We start from the raw sequence: 21,862 nt of genomic DNA, 5'->3' as shown, positions 1-21,862 counted from the left end.
TAGATGAAGAAAGGGTTAAACTTTAAGTTGAACAGAGTTTTGTCTGCCGACGTCTTCAGAGGGACAGTGTGTCCTGACAAAGAAATCAGAAACTGGAAGCAAAATATTTGATTTAAAGGGTTTTGTTCACTCTTCTGTTCTGCTGCACACATAAGTCAAACAACTGTTAATTATTTTTTAATAGAAGCAACATGATTTAATACAAATAACTAAGTGTGTGTGCTTTTGCACTTATATGCTCATTAGGCCAAAATCAACTAAATTTTAGTCAGCATGAACACAATAGTCAGTTTTGGTGATGTTTCAGATCCTCTTATAGTCAGAAACAACACTGTGCAGAATAACATTAAATGTGTTAAATTGCTACTATTAAACCTGTTATTTTTGTTTCAAATTTTCATGAAATTTTTAAGTTGAACTGACCTTTTTTCTGACTGTTGTCTGGGTGGTTGTAATTTATACATATGACAGTTTCATTCATTCAAAGTGTTCTATTTGTGTTTCTTTGGTTCCTGCAGTTTCCCGTGCTGAGAATTTAAAGATGTTTCACATAGGTCAATAACTTCTTCTTCTTTCGAGTTTATTGGTGGTTTGCAAACCAACACGGTGCATTACTGCCACCATCTGTTTGGCTGTGGATAATTAATGGACTCTGACGTTTGCTATATTAATAAGTTATTGTGGAGATGGAGGGGAGGAAAAAAGTGGGGGAAACGATATTGAACTCTAGTCTCTTGATTAACCCGTTCAGTGCACGCTCCACGCATGGACAACATACATTTGTTTGACCTGAAATCTTGTTTCCTCAACAACGCGTGCGCAAGACTGCGGTAGTGTGGTGCTAGAGAAAAACAAACATGGCAGACTCACTGACATTTGACGTGGAGATGTGAAGAAATTTGACTTTGCTGCCAAAAAAAAAATGGTAAAAATAAATAGAATTTTGCGAATATTTGTAGTGGCCCAAGCTGGCCAATATTTTATAAACTGTAGTAGCCCAAAAGTGGACCAAATTGCTGCTGGGCCAACGGGCAAATGGCAATGTCGAGCCCTGATAATCTGGATGAACTGTATAATCAGTACAGAATATATTAACAAATCACTGTCAAAACACTGAAACAAAGGGTGTCTGTTTCTGTTTGGACCTGGAAGTGCTGCGCGTCATCAGACATAAGTAGATGAGCAGCATCCAGTTGGTCTTTGTGATCCTTTGGATGGCCTCATGATGTGGCTCTGTCAGTTTAATTTTAATAATTTTAATAATTTAATTTTAATAATTTTTAGAACATTTGGTTCCCCTGATGTCTCCGCTGTGCTGGGGTGATCTGGGAACAGACACTGAATCTGAACTCACCATTAAACCAGGATAACCAGGAAAGCCGCGATCACCCTGCACACATAAGAATTATTGATCAGGTAAACATGTTGTCCTTGTGACATTTTCTTTGGTCAATATTTTATGTAACTAGCTGACATGACAATAAATGGCACAACCTCCATTTTCTTTTTTTCTTTCGAGGTTTCTTTATTTGCAGAAATCTTTTCCAGACCTTCCAAGAAGGTCAAGTCTGACCTTAAACACAGGTCGGCATATATGGGTGGAGCAAGCAATATTAAACTTTAAATTTTTTTTAAATCTTGCAATAAATCACAATAATGAAACAGATTCTTATGAACCTCTGTGAAAATGTTGGACTTAAACCACTAAGGCTGGTTGTACCTTGGCACCTGGTGGCCCTGGAGGTCCATAACCGTCCCTGCCGTCCTGACCCTGGAACAGAGCAGAAGCTGAGATACAGACCCACCATACAGATTAGAAACCCAAACACTGCACAGCTCCTACCGGAAGGCCTTGAGGTCCTTGTGGTCCTGGTCCACCTTTGGTGCCTGGATCTCCAGGTTGGCCCTAAATTCCAGAAAATATAACAAATATAAAACTTAGTCTGTGTGGATAAAACGCTGAATATCATCTTTAACAGTGGACCAGAATGAAACTCATGAAACAGAAATGTTCTTTTTTACTCTGACTCTTATTCGAATCCAATTACATTTTTTTCCTCAAATCTGATTGGTTAAGCGTGTGAGATTTCAGGCTGTATAATAATCGGCGTAACTGTGGCAAAATAATCGACCGTTTCTCATTTGGATGTATTACTCTGCGCCCTGACAATATGTCATTCCTGTCAAATGTCATTCTTGTCCTCCGCGCAACTGTGCACGCTCACGCATGCGTAATATTGTCAGGATGCGGAACTGTCGATTTATGTGATGACACGCACAATTCAACAGAACACCATTGCTAGCTGTTAGCGCTGTTAGCTGAGAGCGAGAGAAAGTTGCGTACCGACACCGCTGCAAAATGGATGAATTTAAGATGCCACATGAAAGTATTGATGTGGATTCTGATACACAATTACTGTTTTGCATTTGAGGGATTTGATGGATTTTCACGTTTGAGGAACCTGACCGCGGTTGAAGTGACACTGCCTCGGCTCGTCGGTAAGCCTCGCCGACCGAATTACCTACAGAAAAATAAACCGTGCAAATGATGGAGTTGAATTAGAATGGGAATAACCCCCTTGTGTCTGATGATTTGAGGACGAGACAGAACAGGGTTATTCCCTAATTACCTATTGAATGTCGTAATGTATTTCTGGTGAATTTATTAAATTAGGACTATCTACTGCATGTTTCTGTCCACATGAAGCAAACTGAGTGGAGTTATAACAGCGTCTCGATGAACCAGAACATCAGTTAAAAACTCTGAGGTGGGCGTCGGCATTCAGATGTTGTGTATCAATAACGTGTTAATCACTTTAAAAATTACAAAAATATCACTCGCAATAGTTTGTTGCCATTTTAAGCAAATGTCGATTTTAACTGCTGAAATGAATTTTGCAAAAATGTATTTCTTAGATAGAAAATAATGTTCAAAGCTGAGTAAATCTCATGACGATTGTTTATACAATTGTTAATTGTTTGTTGGAAAAACTACATTCTATAATGAATTTTCCAGAAGTGATAAAATGCAAATGTTCAGTGGTTCATTTTGCGCTCAGCAACATGTACTTTCAGTTGATGATGTCACACACCCTCTGTCCAGGAGAACCTCGGCGTCCAGCTGGTCCCGGATTTCCAAAACGTCCAGGTCGACCCTGCAGGAACAGAAGGAAACCAAAAACTGTTACTGAGCTCACAACCGTGTGTGTGTGTCTGTCTGTGTGTGTCTCCCTCTGTAACTGTATATGTCTCTGCCTGTGTATGTCTCTGCCTGTGTGTTTTTGTCTCTGCACCATAATGTCTAAAGCGGTGCACTCAGATGGGACTAAACTAACTAATAAACTGTGTTATTAGTTGTGTGACTGCAGCTCGTCGTGTCAAATTGATCCCGTCAGAATCGTGCTTTAGTCACACACTAAGAACACGGAGTTCTTAGGATGTGGAACATCTGAGGGACTTTTTGGGACTTTCTTTGCATATATTTGCTGACTGATGAGAGGAACATGATCTTCTGGGATCTGTTATCTCAGTGGACCTGAACCATGTGAGGTCCATATTTGCACCATAAGTACTTCATAAGTTGGGGGAGGAGTTTTTGAAGTCATGAGGTCACTGGACAGTTTTCGGTGATCCTCCTGATAAGTTTGCAGAAGAAAGAAGGTCCAAGTCTTTGTGGAGACTCAGATGAGGCATACTCTTTACACTGAGAGGGAACATCACTTACGACACTACGGCGCCGCGGTACACGTCACTGTCATCCAGCACGTGGCGCCTCAACGATAAAAGCTGCTCCGCTAAGGTATGGATCTGGATTCCTGAGTACTGCCACCTACTGGACAAATGTCAGACTTTCAGCTCCAACACGGTCGTACTGTGGTTGTCATGACCAGTGCTGCCTGCAGGGGGCAGGAACAGGATTTAACTCCTGCTTTGTTTTTGAGCTCAGAGTTGGTTTGTTGGAGTTGGTGACGTTTGATGAGCGTCATGCACCGCTTATAAATAAGCATGTGGGCGGGGCCACAGCTATAAATCGCACCGATGTAGAGATGGTAAAAACTGAAATCACAACCTGTCATTTTTAAACATTTTTTTTTCTTCAGCTGCGTTTTCGGAGCTTCTGTCAACGTCAAACAACTTTTATCAACTGAAGGTTTTCAGCTGAAAATGAACCCGGATCTGTTCCAGACCTCAGTGACAGTCAGCATTTCCCACAGTCAGATATCAAACCCACAACCTCTCTCAACGCACAGGTTTCACAGTCGCAGGCTGGTCTGAGGCCAGTGTGGTTTGTGGTGCGTTCGTGGCAAGTAGGAAATAATAAAGTGACAAACTTACCTGAATTCCAGGAAGACCGGGAATCCCTGTGGGTCCAGGAACACCTCTGCCCCCCCTGGAACCCTGTGGAAACAACAAGAAATAGAAAGTGTGGAGGTCAGGCTGTCTTTTGGGACCAGTTTGAGAAGCACTGCTTTAAATCGACCTGGGCAGTATCGTCACTCACCTGTGGACCAGAAGAACCTGGACTTCCTCTAGCTCCTGCAGCTCCTGGTCCTCCAGCTGAACCCTGCAGACAAACACAATAAGTTCAAAACAAAACATTTTAAAATAAAATGGTTCTTGTAGTTCCAGCGTAGCATATTTCAGAGATTCCGATGATGAAAATGAAACGATGGGTAAAGTTGACAAATGCCGCTTTGTTTCATCAGTGACTGTTTACCATGGTTACTGTCAGTGGTGGACAAAGTTCTGTTAATCTGCTAACCGCTAATTATCAAAGCTAAAGTTTTCATTGTCAGATTAGCTTTTCAGATAACTTTGAAAACCATCATCGGACCAATTATCTTCCAATAAGTTTTGGTCCAATAATTTTTAGACTGCTAACATATTTTTGGAGGCGTGCTGAACCAAGCTTTATAGTTACAAACATTTATTAAGTTTAAAATTAGTTGAGTACCTAAATGTTAAATGTTTGGTAGCAGATGTGCAGTTATCAGACGGTTATCAAATCACAACTTGACTTTTTGCAAGTGGCTTCTTTTTTTTTTTTACAAATAAAAAAGGCATATTTTACAAAAGCACATTTATATGTAAACACCAACACACACACACCTCACATTAACGTGTTGGTTTTTACCAATCAGTGTTAGCGGAGGCCCATAATCTCTTTGGCATCTGTCTGTGTTTATTACAAAACTTCAGAATTAGTGCATTATTCAATATATATACGAGGTCTATTAGAAAAGTATCTGACCTTATTATTTTTTTCAAAAACCATATGGATTTGAATCACGTGTGATTACATCAGACATGCTTGAACCCTCGTGGGCATGCGAGAGCTTTTTCACGCCTGTCGGTTACGTCATTCTCCTGAGTGAGGAGTGGCCCACCCGCTCGTCGATTTTTTTCATTGTTTAGGAATGGCTCAGAGACTGTTGCTTTGTTTGATAAAAACTTTTTCAAAACTGTAAGGCACAACTGAGTGGACACCATTCAATAAATTCAGCTGGTTTTCGGTAAAAATTTTAACGGCTGATGAGAGATTTTGGTCTGGTAGTGTCGCTTTAAGGACGGCCCACGGCGCCTGACGGCGATCTGCGCTTCGAGGCGGCAGCGTCTCGCCGTTTCAAGTTGAAAACTTCCACATTTCAGGCTCTGTTGACGCAGTAAGTCGTCAGAGAATAGAGAACTTTCAGAAGAAGTCGGCATGAGGAGTTTATTCGGACATTCCATTGTTAACGGTCATTTTGTAATGAAAGAACGTGCGGGCAGAGTCGGATGTCGGGCTGGACCCGACCGCGGGGGGTCGCGGCAGGAAAAACACCTCCGTTGGAAATCTTAACGGGCAAGTTGGAACATGCCCAAGCTGTTAAACAATTTCTCAGTTACTCACTTGTTGAAAGCCATTAAAAGCCGCCTGAATTCTACAAATGGTTTTCAACACGGAGGTGTTTTTCCTGTCGCGGCGCACACAGATTTGCCGAGTCGTCACGGAAACGACTCGGCGAATTTGCGCGTACGTCTTTCATTAAAAAAATGTCCTTAAACAGTGGAATGTCCGCATAAATTCCTCATGCCAGCCTCTTCTGAATCTTCTCTGTTCTCTCACGATGTCCTGGGTGAATTAAGCCTTAAATTAGGATGTTTTCAGCTCGAAACAGGCCGACGACAGCGCCTGGAAGCGCTGCAGGACGTCCCGCTCCGTGGGAAGTCCTTACACCGACAGAAACACCCCATAATCTCTCATCAGCCATTAAACTTTTCACAGAAAACCAGCTTAATTTCTCGAATAGTGTCCACTCGGATATTCCTCACAGGTCCAGAAAAAATTTTGATAAAGCAACGCGCGCCGTCTCGAGCAGCGTATGAAACAAAGGAATTCAGCCGAGAGGGCGGGACCACAGCTCATTCAAGGCCTGCCCACAGGGAAATGACGTCACCGACACGCGTGAAAAAACTCACGCATGAGCACGAGGGTTCAAGCATGATTGGTGTAATTGCATGTCATTCAAATCCATATAGTTAAAAAAAAAAATAAAAGGGTCGGTTTATTATCTAAGAGACCTCGTATATATATATATATATGTTATATTTTAACTTTGTAAAATGACAGAATTGACATTAATGGAGTTATTCTATCTGTATTAATTTTATTTATAACTCAAAAACATAAGTCAGCACTGCTTTATTTTCCAAGACCTCCGTCTCCTGGCAACACTACCTTTGAACAGAGAGTTGAGTTTCGCTGCTCCTTTCAGCGGCTTCATTGCTGGAAACTATGTAGTAAAGGAGCTTCCAGCAGGGGGCAGGACACTCAAAGACAGAAGTGCTGACTCATTGTTTGGGTCTGTGGTCGCCTTTGATGCTGTCAGAAGCAATCGTGGTGTTAAAACTCAAAATCAGCTTGTTTATAGTTGCAAGTGTACTGAAAACAATACTGGAAGTTACCGGGTAGCTGTAGCTTCCGATAAATTTTTGGGTGGTTTATAAGTTTAGCTTTATAAAAGATAACTTTTTAGTTAGCTGATTATCTGGCATCTAATCTAACTTTTTGGTTAGCTGTGCCCACCACTGGTTACTGTGATCTCAAACTCTGCTGACTGAATAATTCAGAATAAATGAAGGTATAAAGATCAATAAACTTGATCAAATTAAATCAGGTGTGACCGTTTGGGATCAGGGTTCCGGGAAATCAGATGTTTCACTTCTCGAGTGGTCAACAAACAAACGCTGGCAGAGTTTTTTTGGATGATTAATTTCCAGTTTCTTTTTCTTTTCAATTTTTTCCTCCCTGACCTCAGACTGAAGATGTCAAACTGCCGACAGAAAGAGGAGAAACCTTGTTTGGGTTCGATTTAGGTTCTTACCTTCACACCAGGTGGACCTGGACTTCCTTTAGGACCCTAAACACCACAAAACAGCAGATATACAGAATGAATGAGTTACTTCTGTCATGACGGGCGGCTGGCCGACACCAGGAGCGGGTGGACCAACAATACAAACTCCCAAACCAGGCTTTGAGGTATAAGAAGTCATCGTGTTTAACTGAGGCAGAGGTACGGTATACAGGTGTCAGAAAACGGAGCAGAGGCACAAACAGGGTGAGGCAAAAATGCAGTCATCTCCAGGCAGGGGTCTGAGGCACGGGTAAACACAAGCATATAGGCTGAGGCAAAAAGGCGCAGTCAAGAAACACAGAGCAAAGAACTGGTACACGGCAAGACTAATCAGGACAGAGAACAGGAAGGCTAGAAAGTGTGCTGGAAGTGACAACAATCTGGCGAGGGATTCAACTGTGGGTGAGAGGGCAAAAAAAAAAAAAAAAAACCCTGTAAAAATAGAAAGAAAATGACGGACAAATAATAAACCTCAGCCAGCAGAGATCCTGTTGGGAAAAAGTCTGACTTAGTCGTGACAAATTTCACATGAGAGTTTTACTGGGCGTCTGCTGGACATGTGAGACGACGCCCACACGGGTCTGCCGTGTGCGTCGTCAGTGCCAACGCTCGTCACAGTCACAACCTTTGACTCTGATTTTCCAAATAAGTGGACAGACTCACTTTTTTTTTACTGCCTCATTCAATCAACTTTTCAATTTTGAAAGTTGGAAATACTAAATTCCCAGGTTCCACTGAATGCAGCGGGATGTTTGAACACTGAGAATGCGCACAAGCATTTTCTTGTGCGCAAGATCTCACGGATCAAATCAGTCCCCCGAGAAATGTGTGATGCAAAGATTTCAACTAACATATCTCTATATATCGACATATAGAGATAGATCCATCCATCTGTCTCCATGTTCCTAGTGGGTTTGTCAAACTCGAGCAGCACTAAAATGAGCAGGAAGTTCGTGATATCGTTCAGAAATGAGGATGCAGCAGCCGCGCGCTCGGTCAGCTCTCAGAACTGAACCCAAGTCGATCCTGATTAGAACCTGGCTGGAGACCGTTTGGGGCGACCAGCAGCTGTGAGCCTGTTTGTCCAAGTAGAACTGGACTTGCATCAGGAAGGACAGCTGGTGTAAAATTCATGCCAAATCCCAACACAGACATTTCCCCCAAATCTTTGTTTGTGGGTCATAAAAAAAAAACAACATAAATAAATAAAGTCACTCGATTTCAACACAAAGTAGATTTTTTTCAATTCTGTAAAAAGCTGAAAGCGACGACGCCTTCAGTTACGTGACAATGCATGAAAACTAGCTTATGGAAACTGAGTGGCGGGTCACACTGACGCCCGCCGCATTCGGTGTAACAGATCATCTGGTTCCCGCGGCCGTTATTGTGGCTTCGCTGACTGGACATTTTATGAGCGTGTTGCACTGGTAAACTTTGAAAGGAAAGAAAACGGAGCTAAAAACCTCACCGGGTTTCCGTTGACGCCGCTCTCACCGGGCAGACCGTCCTGTCCAGGTGCACCCTGTGGGCGTGTCACAGACCATCAACACAACAAATAACATTTTACACTCAGCAAATTCAGGCACCAACACTTTGTCCACGTGGGTCCAGTTTGCGTTTGTCAACTTGAGTTGAAGCCTTTGGACCAGGATTGGTGCTGTGGATGTTTCTTACCGGTAAACCTGGATTTCCCACGTCTCCTTTGGGTCCTGGGACGGTGCTGTCGACGCCCAGCTCGCCCTGTCACCAAACACAGAGTCCGTCTTTAAAGCTGTGACTCAGTCAAAACCGGTCTGAGCTGGTTTTCGGCTTTAATGATGATGGCAGGATTCAGACAACATAATGATCATCACGGGGGACGTTCCGGTTTCACCTCATCCAAGTGTTCCAAGAAAAAAGGATCTGAGTGAAATCTGGTTGATTTTAAGTCCAAATGTTTTTGTTCTCTGATTTGTGTGTGTGAGTCTGTGTGTTTTCTATTGATTAATCTATCGATTGTCATGATGCTGCCCGTTCGGGGTTCCTGTTATAGTTTTTGTCTCATGTCGGTATCCATGCTTCCCTCTCTGATCTTCAGGGTTTGATCATCTACTTGTTTTCCTTTTGTCACTGGTTTAATGATTTTAAGTCCATCATAAACAAAAACTGATTCTCTGGTTGCTGCTTCCCTCCATCACGAGTATAAAACAAAATCATATTTTCAGTGCTGTTTGCTTTCATCAGTTCACAGAAAGTTTTCTAAGAGACTTACCGGATCTCCTCTCAGTCCTCGCTCTCCTTTGAGTCCCGCCTCCCCTCTGATTCCCGGGATACCCTGAGGACAAGGGCTGTCAGTCAAACGTGCAGAGGTCAAAGGTCAAAGACTACAAGCTGTGACAGCCTCCTTTGATGGACTAAAGGGCAACGCTGCTAAACCACAGCAATAACTTGTTTTAAAACTTTTACAAATAAGGATAGAATTCTGAGAAATGTTTAATATTTGTGAATAAATATAAATCAATTAAATGTTTGAAACTTCACTGTTAAAATAGATCATTTCTGTTTGATGTTATACAAATAATTTATAATAACACAAGACTGCATGAAATCAGGGGTTTGTTTATTAATATCATTTTTATTAATGTGCTCAGTGACAAAAAACAAAATCTTAAAACTGACATTTGTGACTTCATAATGTTATGAAAGTCTAAATAAAATGTAATGCTAAAAATAGCCTCGGCTGCATGAGCATTGTCGTCTTGATAATGTGCAGTTGTTTAATGGGTATCCCAGTGCAAATATATATATATATATATATATATATATATATATATATATATATATATATATATATATATATATATATATATATATATATATATATATAATATCAATTTATTAATTTTATACATATACAACCCCAGTTCCAATGAAGTTGGGATGTTGTGCAAAATGTAAGTACAAACAGAACACAATGATTTGCAAATCCTCTTCAACCTATATTCAATTGAATACACCACAAAGACAAGGTATTTAATGTTCAAACTCATCAATTTTATTGTTTTGTGCAAATATTTGCATATTTTGAAATGGATGCCTGCAACACATTTCAAAACAGTTGGGACAGGGGCAAAGAAAGACTGGGAAAGTTGATGAATGCTCAAAGAACACCTGTTTGGAAACAGGTAATTGTCATGATTGGGTATAAAAGGAGCATCCCCAAAAGTCTCAGCAAATATGGGGCAAGGATCACCACTTTGTGAACAACTGCATGAAAAAATAGTCTAACAGTTTAAGAACAATGTTTCTCAATGTTCAATTGCAAGGAATTTAGGGATTCCATCCTCTACAGTCCATAATATAATCAGAAGATTCAGAGAATCTGGAAAACGTTCTACATGTAAGCGGCAAGGCCGAAAACCAACACTGAATGCCCGTGACCTTCGATCCTTCAGGCGGCACTGCATTAAAACCGACATCATTGAGTAAAGGATCTTACCGTGTGGGCTCAGGAACACTTCAGAAAACCATTGTCAGTTAACACAGTTCATCGCTACATCTACAAGTGCAAGTTAAAACTCTACCATGCAAAGTGAAAGCCATACATCAACAACATCCAGAAACCCCACCGCCTTCTCTAGGCCCGAACTCATTTGAAATGGACAGACGCAAAGTGGAAAAGTGTGCTGTGGTCTGATGAGTCCACATTTCAAATTGTTTTTGGAAATCATGGACGTTGTGTCCTCTGGACAAAAGAGGAAAAAGACCATCCAGATTGTTACCAGCACAAAGTTCAAAAGCCAGCATCTGTGTGCTTATTTCAGCAAGACAATGTCAAGCCACATTCTGCACATGTTCCAACAGCGTGGCTTCATAGTAAAAGAGTGCGGGTACTAGACTGGCCTGCCTGCAGTCCAGATCTGTCGCCCATTGAAAATGTGGCGCATTATGAAGCACAAAATATGACAACGGAGACCCCGGACTGTTGAACAACTGAAGTCGTACATCAAGCAAGAATGGGAAAGAATTCCACCTACAAAGCTTCAACAATTAGTGTCCTCAGTTCCCAAACACTTATTGAGTGTTGTTAGAAGGAAAGGTGATGTAACACAGTGGTAAACATATCACTGTCCCAGCTTTTTGAAAATGTGTTGCAGGCATCCATTTCAAAATGAGCAAATATTTGCACAAAAACAATAAAATGTATCAGTTTGAACATTAAATATCTCGTCTTTGTGGTGTATTCAACTGAATATAGGTTGAAGAGGATTTGAAAATCATTGTATTCTGTTTTTATTTACAGTTTACACAATGTCCAACTTCATTGGAATTGGAGTTGTAATTCATTAATTACACATTTATTGCTATTTACATTAATTATTTTGATCCAATTGTTTGATGTTCAAATTGTTCGAGAAAAATCGGAGCCGCCTCAAACGCCTCGTACACCTGTTGCCACAACCATCCACACACACAAGTGTGCAAAAGACAGCGAATTCCCTGCGTGTGCTCATTCGATCCCCCTATTGGCATGTGTCAGCCAAAGTCGAGGTGCCACATACAAACATACTAACACCGCTCAATGGACACTTTGAAAAGGCGGGGCTATTTGCGCTCCTGGTACAATAGCAGACAGCAGGCAACCACATTTGTCCTGTCTGTGAAAAGTATATAAATACCACACAAAGTGCCTTAACCTAGCAACACATGGGTGTGACTGTGCCACCCCCCTCCTGTCATCCGCCCTGCCAACACAAATGGCTTGTGGAGTTTGCCCCCCCAGTACACACACACACACACACCCACCATGAATCCAACATCAGCTGTGGCTGAAGGTCCCGAAGTCTGGTCGCTGTCCAGCGCAGTGTGCTGCTGGACCAGCTGGCCACTGTGTCCTGCAACTCAGCTGCAGAACATGCAGTGCACATGTGTGAGTACGGGCGCTCACGCCCTCATGAGAACTGACCAGCGTCTGAGTGTGTGGCATGGTGTAAACCCGGACGGCTGATGTCACTTCTACCACGTAAATTGTAGTTTACTTGTCAGACAGAAAGAGTGGAAATTAAGTAAAACAAATGGGGGTGAAGGCATGAACTCACTCTTGTGTGACTGCTTTGCTCATATGCTTTGCTGTGGACATACGGCGCCTGTCAGCTGACCGCCGACTGACTGATAGCTGGACGTGACCATGCATGCAAGGTGTTAAATTACAACACAGACATCAGACAGATGCAGGACAAACACATAATAATACATACATGAAATTAAAATCAGCCTTTTTTTCTGTGAGCTGCCGAGGTCCGCTGACAGAGGTGGGCGTGTTCTCCTGCGACCTGCAGCTGTTCAGATATCTGTGTTCGAAAGTCATAGCTGGGACACACCTGACGTGGCTTGTAGGATACAACCTCACATAACTGTACTGTGTGAAGCGTGGACGTCGGCATGCTGTCCTCACGTGGAAATAAATAAAAACAGAATGAAACAAAATGTGACCTTTCAACCTCTTAAAATAGGTCAAGGTCGGCCATCTTTGAACTTGTCCGAGGTCTGTGTCCCAAGAATGTTCCCTGTGAGTTTGAAGACTCTGGCAGGGACAGGACTGGACTTACACTGAGCACAGACAGACGGACAGACAGACACAAAGTCTTTGCAATACCCGATTCCCATATTTGATGACCTCGGGTAAAAATGGACTATGAGAACATACTACGCTGATATATGGAATTAAATAATCATATGATTCTGATTCTTTTTATAAAATGATTTATATTTTTGAAGCCTGAATATTTTTTATTATTATCATTTAATTAAAAAGAAAAAAAAACCACTGCCAATACTGACGCCAACAATCAGAAGTTTATGAAAAAAACAAAACTTTTTTAGGATTTTCCTTCATTCTGTTCCTATTAATCATTAATGTTTTCATGACACAAATATAAAACTAGACATTTCTAAATTATTAATCAGTTACATTTTCTAATATTTACAGTCATTCTCATAATTTTTTGTACAAATGATGAAATATTGTTTCAGGTCTTGATAATAATAATAATAATAATCCATTTTGTCTGACTGCAGACAGAACAGTAATTCTCACCAACATGTGTTCACACATGAAGCACGCTGTGAAAAAAAAAAAAAAAAAAGATTAATTTATTTTTATTTTACCGGGTTTCCTGGGTGTCCTCTCTGTCCTAGAGAGCCGTTTTTTCCCGTCACTCCCTGCAAACACAAATACAACACCACAACAGTTCTGAGACTGTCCAGGAGAAGACTGAACTTTGACCTTATGGGCACCACACACACACACACACACACACACACACACACACACACACACACACACACACGATTCATCCTCCTCGTTCCGCTGCGGTCAGCTGACTTGTGGGTGTGTCCTCAGGCTGATCCTCGGTGTTCTGTTTGCTGGAATCCCTAACGATGCCCTAATATCAGACTAAATACACTTGTGGTCATATGTTTACATACACCCATCATGGTAACTTTGTTTTTTTAATGTCTTTGAACTGTTCTTTGCTCAAGGTGGAATTACTGTGCATCAAACATCAGTATTGACTTCAAAAAACAAGAATTGGGTGCACAAGATTGAATTTATTTTGGATCTTCTCTATTCTACACAGGGTCAAAATTATACAGACAGGCTCAAATATATACATACGTTCACACACAGGATATTCAGAAAGTATTCACAGCACTTCATTTTTCCACATTCTGTTATGTGACATCCTTATTCCAAAATGGATGAAATTCATTTTTTTCCACAAAATTCAACACATAATGCCCCATAATGGCAATGTAGAAAAAGCTTTTTATTTAGATGTTTGCAAAATAAATAAATAAATAAAGTAATTCATGTGTCCATAAGTATTCACAGCTTTTGTCATGAAGCTCAAAATCCAGCTCAGGTGCCTCCTGTTTCCACTGATCATCCTTGAGATGTTTCTGCAGCTTAATTGGAGTCCACCTGGGGGTCAATTCAGTTGATTGGACATGATTTGCAAAGACACACACCTGTCTACATATAAGGTCCCACAATTGACAGTGCATGTCAGAGCACAAATCAAGCATGAAGTCAAAGGAATTGTCTGTAGACCTCTCAGACAGGATTGTCTGGAGGCACAAATCTGGGGAAGTGTACAGAAACATTTCTGCTGCTTTGAAGGTCCCAGTGAGCACAGTGGCCTCCATTATCTGTAAATGGAAGAAGTTCAGATCCACCAGGACTCTTCCTTGAGCTGGCCGCCCATCTAAACTGAGCAATCGGGGGAGAAGGACCTTAGTCAGAGAGGTGACCAAGAACCTGATGGTCACTCTGTCAGAGCTCCAGCAATCCTCTGTGGAGAGACGAGAACCTTCCAGAAGGACAAACATCTCTGCAGCAATCCACCAATCAGGCCTGTATGGTAGAGTAGCCAGACGGAAGCCACTCCTTAGTAAAAGGCACATGGAAACCCACCTGGAGTTTGACAAAAGGCACCTGAAGGACTCTCAGAGCATGAGAAACAAAATTCTCTGGTCTGATGAAACAAAGATTGAACTCTTTGGCGTCATGTTTGGAGGAAACTAGGCACCATCCCTACAATGAAGCATGGTGGTGGCAGCATCATGCTGTGGAGATGTTTTTCAGCAGCAGGAACTGGGAGACTAGTCAAGATTGAGGGAAAGATGAATGCAGCAATATACAGAGACATCCTGGATGAAAACCTGCTCCAGAGTGCTCTTGACCTCAGACTGGGGCAACGGTTCATCTTTCAGCAGGACAATGACCCTAAACACACAGCCAAGATATCAAAGGAGTGTCTTCAGAACAACTCTGTGAATGTCCTTGAGTGGCCCAACCAGAGCACAGACCTGAATCTGACTGAACATCTCTGGAGAGATCTGAAAATGGCTGTGCACCGATGCTCCCCATCCGACCTGATGGAGCTTGAGAGATGCTGCAAAGAGGAATGAACCAAAATGCCCAAAGATACAACCCCAATTCCAATGAAGTTGGGACATTGTGTAAAATGTAAATAAAAACAGAATACAATGATTTGCAAATCCTCCTCAACCTATAGTCTATTGAATACACCACAAAGACAAGATATTTAATGTTCAAACTGATAAACTTTGTTGTTTTTGTGCAAATATTTCAAAATGGATGCCTGCAACACATTTCAAAAAAGTTGGGGCGGGGCAACAAACACTGAGAAAGTTGATGAATGCTCAAAGAACACCTAATTGGAAACACGTAAGTGTCATGATTGGGTATAAAAGGAGCATCCCCAAAAGGCTCAGCCATTCACAAGCGAAGATGGGGCGAGGATCACCACTTTGTGAACAACTGCATGAAAAAATACTCTAACAGTTTAAGAACAATGTTTCTCAGTGCTCAATTGCCAGCAATTTAGGGATTCCATCATCTACAGTCCATAATATAATCAGAAGATTCAGAGAATCTGGAGAACTTTCTACCCATAAGCAGCAAGGCCAAAAACCAACATTAAATGCCCGTGACCTTTGATCCTTCAGGCTGCACTGCATTAAAAACTGACATCATTGTGTAAAGGATCTTACTGCGTGGGCTCAGGAACACTTCAGAAAACCATTGTCAGTTAACACAATTCGTCGCTACATCTACAAGTGCAAGTTAAAACTCAAAGTGAAAGTGCAAAGTGAAAGCCAAACATCAACAACATCCAGAAACGCCGCTGCCTTCTCTGGGCCCGAGCTCATTTGAAATGGACAGACACAAAGTGGAAAAGCATGCTGTGGTCTGTGGACATCGTGTCCTCCAGACAAAAGAGGAAAAGGACTGTCCAGAATGTTACCAGCACAAAGTTCAAAAGCCAGCATCTGTGATGGTATGGGGGTGTGTTAGTGCCCATGGCATGGACAACTTACACATCTGTGATGGCACCATCAGTGCTGAAAGGTACATCCAGGTTTTGGAGCAACACATGCTGCCATCCAAGCAACGTCTTTTTCAGGGACGTGCCTGCTTATTTCAGCAAGACAATGCCAAGCCACATTCTGCATGTCTTACAACAGTGTGACTTCATAGTAAAAGAGTGCAGATACTAGACTGGCCTGCCTGCAGTCCAGACCTGTCACCCATTGAAAATGTGTGGCACATTATGAAGCACAAAATACGACAACGGAGACCCTGGACTGTTGAACAACTGAAGTTGTACATCAAGCAAGAATGGGAAAGAATTACACCTACAAAGCTTCAACAATTAGTGTCCTCAGTTCCCAAATGCTTATTGAGTGTTGTTAGAAGGAAAGGTGACGTAACACATTGGGAAACATACCACTGTCCCAGCTTTTTTGAAACGTGTTGCAGGCATCCATTTCAAAATGAGCAAATATTTGCACAAAAACAATAAAGTTTATCAGTTTGAACATTAAATATCTTGTCTTTGTGATGTATTCCACTGAATATAGGTTGAAGAACCAAAGGTGCATCAACAAAGTATTGAACAAAGGCTGTGAATACTAATGTACATGTGATTTCTTAGTTTTTATTTTTAATAAATTTGCTAAACCTTCACAACAACTTTTCATGTTGTCATTATTTCATGTTGTGAGTTTAATTTTGAGGGAATATTTTGAAATAAGGCTGTAACATAACAAAATGTGTAATAAGTCAAGCACTGTGAATACTTTTTGGATGTCCTGTAAATCTTTTAATAAGTGGTGCTGAAGGTTCTAGAATGTACTTTTAACATGACAAGCTCAAGACCGATTAACTCCTCGTTAGTGATCATGATTGACTAAAACTGGTAGTTTCTCTTTGTCAGCATAAAAAGAACATGTTTCACAGCACTCAGTGAACTCACTCACTCAGAACAACAGGAAAGTCCAAGGAACTCAGTGAAGTTCTAAGAAGGAGAATTGTAGATGTACTCAAATTGGGAACGTCTCTTGGAACAGTTTCTAAACAATGGCAGATTCCAAGATCATCAGTTCATACAACTGTGTGTCAGTACAACTTAGAGTTGTCACCACTTTGCCAAGGTCTGGAGGAAGACCCAACCTGTCACCCTCAGATGAGAGGAAACTAGTTAGGATGTTCAAGAACAACCAAGGAAACACCAAAGCTCAGACCTGCCATGAACTGGAAACTGCTGGAACATCAGCATCACTCTCCACAGTGAAGTGAGTTTTACATTTTACATGAGAAGGTGCTGACCAAGAAAGACGCCCCTGTTCCACAATCAACACCTTCAAGCAAGACTGAAATCTGCAGCCGTCCACATGCCAAATGTCTTCTGGAGAAATGTTTTATGGTCAGACCAGGTAAAGACTGAGCTATTTGTCCACAATGACAAGAGGGATGTTTGGAGGAGGAAAGGTGAGTCTTTTATACCTAAGAACACTGTACTAATTATCAAGCTTGGTAGTGGTACAATCATGTTCTGGGGATGAACAAAGTGGATGAATAATGAGGAAGAAGGACAACCTCCAAAATTTTCAACGTCACCTCAGCTGAAACGTGACCACAATTGGGTGTTCCAACAGGACAATGATCCCAAACAGACATCAAACCTGGTTGTGGGTTGGATAAGCTTCTGGAACGGCTTTCCCAAAGCTCCGATTATGTTTAAAAGCCGGGTCTGTGCCAGGAAACCAACCAGTTTGAAGGAACTCTACCAATTCTGCCCAGAAGAGTTTTCAAATATCAGCCAGAATTATACCACAAACTTGTTGATGGCGACCAAATGAGTCTGATCGAGGTGCAGCTTGTTAAGGGGCACTGAACCAAATATTAGTGAAGGTGTATGTATATATTTGAGCCTGTATGTATCATTTTGACCCTGTGTGGATGATAGAAGATCCAAAATAAATTCAAACTTGTGAACCCAGTTCTTTATTTTTTTTAAAGTCATTAATGATGTTTTCTGTACAATCATTCCACACTGAGGAAAGACCAAAATGATATGAGTGTATGTAAACTTTCGACCACAACTGTACATCAAAGAGAATCTGATCTGATGAGGGGCAGCAGCTCAGGTTCTTACCTGTTCTCCGTCCACTCCGTTCAGTCCGTCGTCTCCGTTGTCCCCCTGTGGTGATGGGACACAGTCAGCTGTCAAATCTGATTGATTCCTCAGAAAAATGAGTCACATTATGTCCTTTGGTTTTGGAGTTGGTCTATGTCACTCACCCTGTTTCCACGGAGACCCCTGTAGCCCTGCAGACGTGCACATGTTCACACACACACACACACACACACACACACACACACACACACACACACACACACACACACACACACACACACAAAGTCAACATCAACACCGCGCCGAACATTCGGTGTACACACGTGGGTGAAAATACTCATCAGTTCGACTCTTTGTGGGACTCTACCTGCTGTCCTCTGATCCCGGGACAACCCTGGACACCCTGAGGTCCAGTGGGTCCAGGACCCCCTCGATTTCCCTGAAAGACAAAGTGAGGAGGAGATGTGATGCTGAGTCAGCAGTAACATCACTGGCGTCAGCGTGGAACACAGACCCACGTCCGTCCTGAGCCGCTTTGTCAGAACTTTGCACAGGAAACACACTTTGACAGACTGTGACTTTGGACTTTCTGACCCAAAGCATCACATCATTCTTTAAAATCAGGATTTTAACTTTAAAACCCACAATTATTTGTGTAACTTGAGTCACAACATAAAAAAGCCAAAAGCTGGAAAGACGTTCAAATAGTGATTGTTGTGAAGTAGAAAAAAGCAGCACATACGGAGACTCCCTCGTCTCCTGGGAAGCCGGGGTGACCTTTCTGTCCGGACAGCCCCTGTTCAAAAAGACAGGCAGAAAAAAACTCACATTTTGTAATAAACAGCTGGATAATAAACATGGAAGACTTCCTGTCTGCTGGGATTCCAGCCCACACACACGTCTTCACTATGTCCCATGGGGACAGAATATGACCTGCTGAACTCTGACCGCACGCGTGTGTGTGTATGTGTGACTTTGATCACAGAGAAACTGTGGAGAGCTGACATTTGCCATTTGGTATGCTTATGTATTTTGGGTGAAGAATGAATAATGTGAAAACAGAAAGTTGACAGGACTAATATTTTTGGAGAAATTTGCAATATTAGCTAGCAACAGTGAACAATGGACATTATGCTGCAATGCACCATGGGGGTTCAGGGTTTGGGGTTTTTTAAGTGTTGTTAGTGTGGCTCATATTAGTTTAACAGTGTTGTCTGGAGTGCTACTATGACGGCTCTAGGAGAGCTGGACAGGAGGTCCTTAAGCCATCAGCAGGACTGGCAGTTGCATCTTTGTGCAAGGAACAGGATGAACACTGCCAGGGCCCTCAAAAAGAACCTCCAGCTGACCACTGGTGTGAACGACTAGTGTGACAAAACAATCAGAAACAGACTTTGTGAGGATGGCCTGAGGGCACGATGACCTGCAGTGGGCCCTCTGCTCATTGGCTGGCACCATGGAGCTCGAACGCCATTTGCCATAGAACACTAGAACTGGCAGGTCAGCCACTGGTGCCCTGTTTTTTCCACAGATGAGACCAGGTTCAAGGTATCGGGATGAATTACTTGGACCCTTTGTCAGAACCTACACTGGTGCAGTGGGTCCTGGGTTCCTCGTGGTGCACGACAATGCCCGGCATCATGTGAAGAGAGTATGCAGGCAGTTCCTGGAGGATGAAGGAAGTGATACTATTGACTGGCCCCCATACTCAGCTGACCTAATATACAGTGGATACAGCCAGATCCGCAGTGGTATTTGGCACAAGTTTAACGCCGGATGCCCTTCCTGACACAACTCCAGTTTTACTCAGAGAAACACACACAGTCCCTGGTTTTCTGAAGAGATCTCCCATCCAAGTACTAACCAGGATGCACAATCTGATGGGCAGGCTCACACAGAGCAAACTGGCTTTCACACACACACACACACACACACACTCAACAAAAATATTAACGCAACACTTTTGGTTTTGCTCCCATTTTGTATGAAATGAACTCAAAGATCTAAAACTTTTTCCACATACACAATTTCACCATTTCCCTCAAATATTGTTCATAAACCAGTCTAAATCTGTGATAGTGAGCACTTCTCCTTTGCTGAGATAATCCATCCCACCTCACAGGTGTGCCATATCAAGATGCTGATTAGACACCATGATTAGTGCACAGGTGTGCCTTAGACTGCCCACAATAAAAGGTCACTCTGAAAGGTGCAGTTTTATCACACAGCACAATGCCACAGATGTCGCAAGATTTGAGGGAGCGTGCAATTGGCATGCTGACAGCAGGAATGTCAACCAGAGCTGTTGCTCGTGTATTGAATGTTCATTTCTCTACCATAAGCCGTCTCCAAAGGCGTTTCAGAGAATTTGGCAGTACATCCAACCAGCCTCACAACCGCAGACCACGTGTAACCACACCAGCCCAGGACCTCCACATCCAGCATGTTCACCTCCAAGATCATCTGAGACCAGCCACTCAGACAGCTGCTGAAACAATCGGTTTGCATAACCAAAGAATTTCTGCACAAACTGTCAGAAACCATCTCAGGGAAGCTCATCTGCATGCTCGTCGTCCTCATCGGGGTCTCGACCTGACTCCAGTTCGTTGTCATAACCAACTTGAGTGGGCAAATGCTCACATTCGCTGGCGTTTGGCACGTTGGAGAGGTGTTCTCTTCACGGATTAATCCCAGTTCACACTGTCCAGGGCAGATGGCAGACAGCGTGTGTGGTGTCGTGTGGGTGAGTGGTTTTCTGATGTCAATGTTGTGGATCGAGTGACCCATGGTGGCGGTGGGGTTATGGTATGGGCAGGCGTCTGTTATGGACGAAGAACACAGGTGCATTTTATTGATGGCATTTTGAATGCACAGAGATACCGTGACGAGATCCTGAGGCCCATTGTTGTGCCATACATCCAAGAACATCACCTCATGTTGCAGCAGGATAATGCATGGCCCCATGTTGCAAGGATCTGTACACAATTCTTGGAAGCTGAAAATGTCCCAGTTCTTGCATGGCCGGCATACTCGCCGGACATGTCACCCATTGAGCATGTTTGGGATGCTCTGGACGGGCGTATACGACAGCGTGTACCAGTTCCTGCCAATATCCAGCAACTTCGCACAGCCATTGAAGAGGAGTGGACCAACATTCCACAGGCCACAATTGACAACCTGATCAACTCTATGCGAAGGAGATGTGTTGCACTGCATGAGGCAAATGGTGGTCACACCAGATACTGACTGGTATCCCCCCCCAATAAAACAAAACTGCACCTTTCAGAGTGGCCTTTTATTGTGGACAGTCTAAGGCACACCTGTGCACTAATCATGGTGTCTAATCAGCATCTTGATATGGCACACCTGTGAGGTGGGATGGATTATCTCAGCAAAGGAGAAGTGCTCACTATCACAGATTTAGACTGGTTTGTGAACAATATTTGAGGGAAATGGTAATATTGTGTATGTGGAAAACGT

At 42.4% G+C, this 21,862-nt stretch overlaps 1 protein-coding gene across 1 annotated transcript in view; it reads right to left on the bottom strand.

Annotated features, from left to right (window-relative positions):
• Positions 1-21,862, bottom strand: part of LOC117513538 (collagen alpha-6(VI) chain-like) — a 276,666-nt gene that overhangs the window by 101,374 nt on the left and 153,430 nt on the right. Inside the window, 15 exon segments of the mRNA XM_034173701.1 lie at positions 1,355-1,390; positions 1,721-1,771; positions 1,844-1,906; positions 3,093-3,155; positions 4,336-4,398; positions 4,502-4,564; positions 7,365-7,400; positions 8,863-8,916; positions 9,069-9,134; positions 9,646-9,708; positions 13,542-13,595; positions 18,401-18,445; positions 18,547-18,573; positions 18,750-18,821; positions 19,125-19,178. Of these exon segments, the coding sequence (XP_034029592.1) occupies positions 1,355-1,390; positions 1,721-1,771; positions 1,844-1,906; positions 3,093-3,155; positions 4,336-4,398; positions 4,502-4,564; positions 7,365-7,400; positions 8,863-8,916; positions 9,069-9,134; positions 9,646-9,708; positions 13,542-13,595; positions 18,401-18,445; positions 18,547-18,573; positions 18,750-18,821; positions 19,125-19,178 (810 nt within the window).

Source organism: Thalassophryne amazonica, chromosome 7 (assembly GCF_902500255.1).
Source record: "Thalassophryne amazonica chromosome 7, fThaAma1.1, whole genome shotgun sequence".
Taxonomy (NCBI): Eukaryota; Metazoa; Chordata; class Actinopteri; order Batrachoidiformes; family Batrachoididae; genus Thalassophryne; species Thalassophryne amazonica.
Note: the sequence above shows the minus strand (reverse complement) of the source record. Positions and strands in the feature narration are given on the sequence as shown.